At 28.2% G+C, this 10,469-nt stretch overlaps 1 protein-coding gene across 1 annotated transcript in view; it reads left to right on the top strand.

Moving 5' to 3' along the window:
• Catb-912 (cathepsin B-912) overlaps positions 1-6,915 on the top strand; it is an 8,504-nt gene extending 1,589 nt beyond the window's left edge. The window contains exons 2-6 of the mRNA NM_001126140.2: positions 4,463-4,693; positions 4,779-4,979; positions 5,087-5,234; positions 5,316-5,426; positions 6,067-6,915. Coding sequence (NP_001119612.2) covers positions 4,463-4,693; positions 4,779-4,979; positions 5,087-5,234; positions 5,316-5,426; positions 6,067-6,278 — 903 coding nt within the window. The 3' untranslated portion in view covers positions 6,279-6,915. The remainder of the gene's footprint in view (positions 1-4,462; positions 4,694-4,778; positions 4,980-5,086; positions 5,235-5,315; positions 5,427-6,066) is intronic.
• Positions 6,916-10,469: the final 3,554 nt, after the last annotated feature.

Here is a 10,469-nt window from a genome sequence, read left to right as displayed (position 1 = left end):
AAATTTTATATGTAAGGCTTGAAAATTTAAAACAAGATTCCACGTAAATGTTTAATTCTGTTACCAAAAATTCTAAGAAATTCATAAGCCCAGTTTATTTTTATAGTAATTTAAATTCAAATTTGGACGAAATCACACATTAAAAAACCTGGTTTAACTATTTTAGTTATTTTGTTGTGATTGTAATGATTGTATAATATTATTTGTGGGTACTTGAAACTTCTTAAGTATACTATTATATATCTATGATAATAACACAGTTTGTTGTTGATGTATAACGCGTTACCTGATGGATATTGTGATATGAATAATTTGGAATTTATTATTGATACCTAATATAGGTCAATTTTTTTTTAATACTATAGATAAGTATACCTATAATAGGTATGTATAATACCTAAACTGACAAACCGTCTCCGCTCAGAATCGTTTTTCTTATACAGTGATATTATATCATTGAATTCAAATTTAATTCTATCCATTATACAGTGTCCCACTTGTAACCTGCTGTACAGCGGAGTGACATCCACTTACCCACCTTTTTTTTTTTTGAAAATACATGATTAAAATGTTATATTAATGTTTTTTATAAAATGTGTTCAAAAATATGAACTTCTTGGCCAAAGAATATAACTAAAACATTTCCTAATTATTTCCGCAATTTTTTTTTTAAATATTTCGACAACTATATTATTTTTCTGAAAGTATTTTTACCATAGTTATTTTTATGGAAATATTTTTATGCTGTGTGGGCTATTATTTCAAACATAATAAAATTCTCATATTTATTAATACTACAATATAGTATAAAATAATACAAAATAGAAATTACACATACCAACGAGTACTGCAATAACGGTTATATTTTATAATATTATTTTTAACGATTTTCTTCCTCGACCTTTGTTGTCACCTATTAAATTATTTTAGAAAATTTTTTTGTTGAGTATTCACAAACACCATGCTGAAAAAGATGTGAATTATCAATTAAGCACTCACAATTTTAATTTGGGTCATGACCTGATTTTGTGGAAACACTGAGATTGGATTATTTTTTTTTTACTGCGACCCAGATTTAAATACCCTAAATAATATTTCAAGAAAAATCTTTAAAAATAACCAAAAGGGCCCTTTCTACGCAATAATGACCTAAAATAATGACCCAAATTGCTTTGATCTGCTAGAGGAAAACGATTATTTCAATTTCGATGATATTTTTAATAATTCGTTATCTTTAGAAAACTAAGAATAATACAAAAACCAAAGTTGGTCAAGTACAATAGATAGACTTCAGTATACTCGAAATAAACCCGATTGCGAAGTAAATATCTTATTGAGCAATTAGTTTGTGATTATTTGTAGTAAGACTCGATAAATACCACATCCGATAATCACTGTAGACTGATTAAAGACATTATCACAATATTCAGAAATAGACGCTATGAACCTGAAATCAAAATGAAAATGTTCAATTCCACTAATCGATATTTTTTTTTTGTCTGATTTAAATGTAGAGTATTAATAAATTAAGCATACAATTTTACGATTTTTTATTAGATTTTGAACATAATATGTTATTATATATATGTATTATATATATTTTTTTCGATTTAAAATATTTATTTTATATTTTTACAATTTTAATTTATAATTACGAGAAACCTGTCGTTGACAATTCGCGCATTACAAATAAATAAAAAAGTTTATAAAAGTAAAAATTCTCAGTACTTTTTTTAAAGCGTCAGGAAAAACTGAGATTTTTACGTAAAACTAGCTTTTGAAAAAATCGTTTTTTTTTTTTTTTGATATACCACTAAAAAAAATTCGTAAATACTTACAATTTTTCATGGAATGTTTATTATTAGGATTTAATATAGCTACACCAAAAAATTTTGCACATTTTTGCGCTGTTAATAGGCATAAGAAAATTTCGATTTTTATTAGTATTCTGTATTTTTAGTTATTATTGATAAAAAAGTTTTCAATAGGTCAAAAACTTGAAAATTTAATCCAAGGTTCCGTAAAGTTGTTGTTAGTAAAAAAAAAAAAGAAAAGTAGAGCGTAAATCAAATAATAATTTTTTAAAAGCGTCTGAATTTAGAATTTTGACAACAGTCATCAAAACCATGACAATTTGTAAATTATTTTGAGTTAGATTTCCATAAAAAAATTAATAACATTTCCAAAATATTTTCACTCGTTTTGAGTATTTATAGACATTTGAAATTTGATTTTTTTAGGTTTTTTTCTATAAATATCAATAAAATGTTTTTCATTGAATCCAAATGCCTAAAAATGTAATGTAACGTTTCTCACAAGTTGTTATAATATCAGCAGTTAAGAAATATCTTACGATCTATACTTACGTTTTTTTTTATAAGTACCTATTAATTAATGTTTAGATTTTGACAAAATTTATCAAAATCTTGAAAATGTACTTACCTATTATTTTGCAGTTAAAATATTATTTATTTCGGAATTATTTATTATTGTTGGTGTACAATGATTTTATATCATTGAATTCAAATTTCATGCGTTACAATGACTATCGAGACACCTAATGTACAGTAGAGTACTAGAGTGTTAAAGTGTGATTCTAAGGACGCGTCTAGTGACTGGCGCGGCTGACGTGGAGCGATTCTAATTTTGTCCACGCGGCCGTCTTTGGATTCCTAACAACTTACCCAAATACTTACGTATTTGAAGCACGATTTAAAATAGTATGGTTGCCCAACGACCCGTTAAAAAAATCAAAAATGTTATCACACGGCATACGATTTGAATCCAAAAGTCACGCAATCTGTTGACTTTTTACCTACAGTGCTACCGGTGGTAAAGTAAAATCTGTGAAAAACTTGGTTAGTTAAATATTAATTAATACCGTGTACAGACATTAATAAGATGAGTAAAATACACGTAAAATAGTTACCAGAAGCGAAAGTATCCAGATTTAAGTCCTATGCCGTCTTATCATAGCTCATTGGTCAACCATACTATCTTAAATCGTGATTTGCAAAGTTTTCAAATATTAAGTACCATATAATATAGTACAAATCCGATACGTCGTTTTTTCATCTCAATTTTTATTAAATAATAAATACTTTTAAAATTTTTTTTTTTATTATGAGGTTATTAATTAAAGCATTCATTTTAGTAATTTTCGATAACTAGATTTTTGTGTCATCAATATAGAGATGTGCTTACTATATTATATCGCATATAATTGTTGTTGGAAATATTTTTTTCAGCTCCAAAAAGTGATGACAAACTCGAAAAAAACACACTCATAATTGTAAAACATATTCTTCCATCACTCCTCTCAGAAGAATCTTAAATTCACTTTTTTCCATCCAAGTTAAGTTAATATTTTTTCCCATATCATCTTTAAGCTTTTATAGTTAAATATATAAAACTATGAATTTTTAATTTTGCCTTCACAATGTTGAAATAACTCGTTTAACACAAGTTAATTAGTTTTTTTTATTTCAATAGCTATAAGTATAACACTATTATATTAAATTATTTGTATAAATCATATAAATTGTAGGCACCCAGCTCAATTATAATTCATAAAGTTTATAATTGTGGAATTATATCAACATTTTACTTTGGCATTATATGGATTGAAAATATTTTATCCATCACTTACAATTGAAAATTCAACATTTTGATAAATACTTGCTTTGCTTTTGCTTTGTGATGTTTACATTCAAATAGGAATAAAATAAGTATTTATACTAAAATGTGACTATCTTAGAACTAAACACAAATCAAATTTCTTTTTTATAAAACAAGATGCTTTTATTACTAAGCAAATAAAATTATATAAAAACATGTCACAATTTATTAATCTGTGATTCCTAATACCCTATTCCCAGTGTTCGGACTTATCTAGATGAATATAATAAAGATAATTATTTGTTCATCTTTTATGTTATCTAGATAAATAGTTACAAGGTATCTAAACGTTCATCTTAAATAATTTTTTTACTAATCTAAATAAATTCATCTAGATACATTTTTTATTGATAAAAATCGCAAAATTATACAAATTTATTTTTTAATATTTATACAGATTCTCAAACAAAGTTTATGGTTTATAAATAATGTAATTATTTTTATTTATATCGTTATTATTATTATTATGTTTCTAGTGCCAAACTAAAATATACCTAAATTTAAAACCATTTAAAAAATGATTGAATCTTTTTTTTTTAGCTAGATGAAAAAGTATTTATCTTTTTTATCTATCTAGATACATTTACGTTGCAGTATCTTTATCTAGATAAAAAAGTACTTATCTAATCCTAACACTGTCTATTCCCTATTCCCTGTCACGCATAACATAATATAAAATAAATTGTAAATTATTATTTTTTAACTGTCAATAAACTAGAATTTGTACAGTATGAAATATAAAGATAAAATATATACTAACCGTAAGATAAAATAATTCAATTAGGCCGGTATTAACTTCGATCCAAACACACCGAAGGAATACATCGTCAAACTTTTGGGATCGAAAGGAGTACAAGTCCCACACAAACTCAACCTTAAAATGTACAAAACAGACGACGAAGCTTACGTGAACCTGTTTGGCAGAATTCCGAAGAAGTTCGACGCGAGAAAAGAGTGGAGACGGTGTATCACTATCGGACAAGTCCGAGACCAAGGAAACTGTGGATCGTGTTGGGTACGTCTGAGTGATGATGAGCTTGAGTCAAAACTGTATTTGGGGCCATACATATAATATTATACTGTACGTACAATTTCAATAGGCGCTCGCTACGAGCTCAGCGTTTGCCGACCGGCTGTGTATAGCCACGAACTATGAATTCAACGAACTGTTATCCGCAGAAGAGTTGACTTTTTGCTGCCATCTGTGCGGTTTCGCGTGTCACGGAGGTTACCCGATTAAAGCTTGGAGTTATTTTAGGCGACATGGTATCGTGACAGGAGGAGATTATCAATCGGGAGAGGTAGGTAGAAATGGGTTGGACTGGAAGAAAAGTGTATACGTGGAATTTTCAGCGTGGGAAATCGACGGACGCCCATCATTAATATTATTATTCGTGTGGACTGTTAGGGTTGTGCGCCGTACCGAGTACCGCCTTGCTTTAGTGAAGAAGATGGAAATAACACGTGCAGAGGTCAGCCAATGGAAAAACACCACAGATGCACGAGGATGTGTTACGGAGATCAAGAAATCGATTATGACGATGACCACAGATTCAGTATGATTTGCTTTGATATTTTAATGGGTACACTTACGTATCTATGCCTAAGTTTTAAATTCCATTAAATTATGATTTCAGCGAGAGACTATTACTACCTCACATATGCAAGTATCCAAAAAGACGTTATGACTTATGGACCGATCGAAGCGTCGATGGAGGTGTACGACGACTTTCCCAGTTACAAGTCAGGTAAAAGTGCATTGATATGGATGACTTATCTTTCTAAAATTTTTAAAATTTTTTTTTTTAGGAGATTCAGTACCAACAACTTTTTTTACGAAAACAAACCTATATTTGTTCATATTAACGATGCCACTAATAGTGTGCCGATAAGTTTAATAAAAACACACTTAAATTCGGTGTGAGGTTTAGTTGAGATCGTCCAACTTTATATATCAAATTTCTACTCTAATAGTCCCATTAATTTGTTTCAAAACGTACAAAACTAAGAACAGTCATACTTATTACATTCATACACTTAAAGTGAATTTCATATCGAATTTTAGTACGAAATATACGTTTTTAGATTTCTTGTCGCATTATCACAGGCAAAACACAATACTCGTTGGGCCTAGAATGGTGTGACATACCTATTCGAGCTTCCTCCCACTAATTTTGCACTTCAGTCACACGCACTAATAATACTACACTATACCTACAGCGCGCAGCAGGCATATTCACGCGAATCGCATGTACTTAGACTAAGTTCGGCCATGTTGAACCCCTTAAACGTGTTCACCATCGAATCTCCTCGGGGAGAGATCAAAGGAACACCTGCCTGAGGAATGGTCATTATCAAACAGTTTAACATTGATTGTATGGGTTTCAGGTGTTTATGAAAAATCGGAAAATGCTACATACTTGGGAGGACATGCCGTGAAGTTGATCGGTTGGGGTGAAGAAGACGGAGTCCCGTACTGGTTGATGGTCAACTCTTGGAGCGAAATGTGGGGGGACAAGGGTCTTTTCAAAATTCGACGAGGGACGAACGAATGCTCAGTCGATAATTCGATGACTGCTGGTGTTCCAGTGGTTTACTAAGTGATACGCATACGATTACAACTAATTAAAATATAACGTAGTTTATAGCTTAGGAGTTAGGTTTAAATGTTCAATACAATCGGATTAAAATATTCAGTTCTATTGAAAAAACGTTATTATTTTCATGATTGCTCACTGTCAGTTCTAACCACGCTGTAGATTTTATTTTATGTTTATCGAATTAATATATTTTTACATGTCAATATTTCCCAAGGAGAAAAATATTTTTATTTTTATATTTTTTTTAACTATCAAAAATACTTCTCTCACACACTAAAGATTTAGTAAAATACATGTTCAATGCTTTTATGATCAATAATATAACTGTTCAAGCTGTCACATTATATCGATTATTTTTATTATGTAGGTAAGCTTTTTTATGTTAAAATATTGTCATCATTGCTCAATGACATAATATATACGTAGCCTTAAAACACTTACAATATTATCATATTGTTTATTATCACTGTAAACGATTGTTTTACACACACCACATACATGATATTATGACTGTACAAATATGCTTGAGAAATTGAGTAATGCATTTATTAACACGGATTTTATTTTATACGATCAATGAACGTTTTAACTTCATATTCCATAATACAACATAATATATTAGACAATATCGTTCACATTAATTTATTTTTATTACGAGGGACGCTTTTATACTCCGTGATGTTTATTATAAACTTTAATTTGACAGGACTCCCCGTGATTACTGAACTCTAGTGACACGCTCGTGACAGCAAGTGAGGAGGCTTATTAATAATTTTGGATTTCTATATGGATCTAGAACTTATGTAACTATTAAATACTAGTTGCATCCACGATGGTCTTCGTATAAGTTGCAAACATTGTCTGTTTCACAATTTTGATATTATAGGTAGGTACTTATGTTTTACTCACTTCCATTAAAACAATATAATATACCTTATTATTGGTTTGTAACGGGGCATATCATCAGCACCGCGGTTGGTAACGCTAGATACAATTTATTTTTAATTAAATGATAATCATTTTCAGCACAAACTATTATTATATTTGTATTTATTTACAAATATTTTATTATTATTGTTTTTTTATTTATTCATTCTTCGAGAAGATAATGAGCCCCATTAAATATGATCGTCTGTGGCTATAAGTTCACAACTTAGAATATAAATTCATTAAATAAATAATACAATTATTAAACAATTAAAATACACGTTTCTCACAAATTAAAATATCAATATAAATAAATACCTAATATTTCATTGTTTATATACATAATTAGTATTATGTAAAACTCATGCAGTTTAATAATGAAATATAAAGCAGTATAATAATTATACTGCTTTATATTTTATTTTAGGTTATAATTATTATTATACTAAACTGTTAAGTTTTGAACTACACCACACTCTGAGGTAGGTACTGCAAAAGGCGCTAAGGGTCAAAGGTGGGCATTAACTAGTTAAAAAGTCAATTTGTTTTTAACTTAACTAGTTTAATTTACAGTTGAAATAACTTAGCTTTTCTCAGTTGATTTAAAAAAATCCATCAAGTTAAAAACATTTTGAAATTTTTCGTTTATACGTAAATACTACTATGTCAGTATAAATTAAGAATAATCCAATACAAAAACACAACAATTTCTGTACTTTTCTTGATAGGTAACATAATTTTGTGTATACTCATATATTTTATTAAGTCGTAAATTATATATTATGCGAGTTGCAATTATAAATGTTTTAAAAAAATTAATCATTTTAAATTATAAACTGACAATTGTTATGTTGTAATGTTATATAACTTTTATTATTCAATTGCTATATGATATAAAAAAAATATATTTGATAAATTATTAATTTGAGATGATTATAGTTTAAATTATTAAATTATAGTAAAGTAAAAGTTAAATGGTATACGGTGTACATTATGATAAAAGTTCAATAAAATTATTTTTTTAAATTTATAAATTATATACTAGAAACACACATTCACTCTTTATGTGATTTACATACTAATTAAAAAAAAAATAGATTAACTTTTTTTAAACTGTTCATTTTTAACTTATCGATCTTCTGTCCACCTTTGCTAAGGACCGATCTCCACGACTATCTATTTTCACCACTTTATATTATTATTTATTATACCTATAATGTTAACACATTCAGACGAAAACCAATACTATAAAAATTATTTTTGAGACAACTCGCCTATTCATCACAGAACAAAATAAGGTAGTTTTCAATCATATGTGGGTCAAATACTCGTAATACGATTTGAATTCCAAACAGTTAATAGTGAATTTTAATTTTCCACATTGAATAGTATAGATAATATGTACATAGGTGTCATTGTATTTTAGAGTTACACTGCAGGGTTACCAGATTATTATTACTATTTGGTTTAATGGCATAAATCTATAATATTGATTTGTTTTGAACTGTTTACGGACATTTTCAGCTTCCAATATTATTTTTTTTATTTATTTTTTTTTTTCTATGAATGTCAATAACATTTTATTTGTCTGGTAAAAAAAGCTTAAAAATGTAATTGATCACTGTTACAAAATAGAATATAAGAAAAATCTGAATCACAAGACTATAATTATTCGATTTAAGTACCTATTGTCGCTTGTACCTAAGTAGGTAAGTATCTATAATTATTATTCATACTTGTTAATTATAAATAATTTAAGTATAAATCCAATGCGGTCTGATGTTAATGAAAAATCAAAATACATCAAAACTTAATCTAAATACGCAAGTACCAACAACATATTAATATTTTCATGATATTGAATAAGTCAATCTCGGTTACTGTGTTGTATATAATGTTGAATTTCGATTCAACAACGATCATTGTATACGAAAAACGATTCTTGGCGGTGATAGTTTAGGTTCAGTCTCCATTTTTAAGGATATATTATTACACGTGACATATATGGATTCGCGCCGTAATTTGTTTTTAGTTTTTCCCAATTATTTTGAAAATTATTTATTGGGAATTGTTTTCAATCGACCCTCAAAAGTACCATAAATATCCAATTTTAAACCAGAAACCACCCTGAAAGTTGAAGATCGAAGCTTCATTTCTACTACTAAACGTGACGTCAGCCACAAGTAAATTAAATTAAATTAAAAACCCAGCATCATTCAAACATTGCAGCTGATAATAATATCCTCAGAAACATAGGCTGAATTGGTTTTTGACAATAAATTAAATTTACATACATTTGTAACATTTCAAGTAGGCACCCATGAACAGTATATTTAAATTATAAGAAAACAACTAAATTCATTATTCTTCGTTTATAATTTATATAATATCTAGTTTCATCCAAATTTGAACTTAAAATGTCTATAAAATAAAACTGTTTTATGTTATATTTTTAGATTTTTTAGTAACGGTATGTGCTATTTAGGTGAACCAGCTTTTTAAATTTTCAATCATTTGTTATAATAATAAATTAATCGTTATATACATTTTAACTACTTACTAAAAAATTTGTACATTATTGAGATTATGATAAAAATTTTAAATACAAATATACGATTGCCATTTTTCATTAGTAAATATATTTTAGTAAAAATTATAAAAAATAAAAATATTTCTACCTATAATATTATTATAAGTAATAATATATTTGTACCTACTTATGCAAATTGTGAGTAAATAATAAAATAAAAAAATTATTTCATATTTTTACTTTTTTAAGCGTATAAGTGCATACATATTTAATACTTTTTAAGTTCGCTCGTCGTCGGCTTAACCAATCGGTTTTGATACCATACACGGTATAGTTGACCCGGCTGACCCTGGGTATGGTTTGTTGAGTTTTGTTAAAAATAATGGTAACACACTGGTAATATCGTAATGTGACATAAATATCAATATTATTGTTAGGTAAAGAGGTTATATTAGACTACATGAGTGCATCAGTCATCGCGTCTAGATCAGAGTGCCTCAGACTTGCGACGATCTTTATTTATGCTGCGAACTCTTTTACGGCTGCAGCACTGCTCAGTTATAATATACTATGTGCCGAATAATCATAATTCGCGACTCGTGCAGGGGTTCTCAACATAAGTACCGACATAAGCGACGATTACAGTGCAAAATAATATATTGTAAACCTCTCGTGTTACTGTGTTATTACGGGCTTACAAAAAAACATAACTAAGTAGTAGTAATTTGGCGGTT

The sequence above is a fragment of the Acyrthosiphon pisum genome, chromosome X, assembly GCF_005508785.2.
Source record: "Acyrthosiphon pisum isolate AL4f chromosome X, pea_aphid_22Mar2018_4r6ur, whole genome shotgun sequence".
Classification (NCBI taxonomy): domain Eukaryota; kingdom Metazoa; phylum Arthropoda; class Insecta; order Hemiptera; family Aphididae; genus Acyrthosiphon; species Acyrthosiphon pisum.
This window is presented reverse-complemented; position numbering and strand designations above follow the sequence as displayed.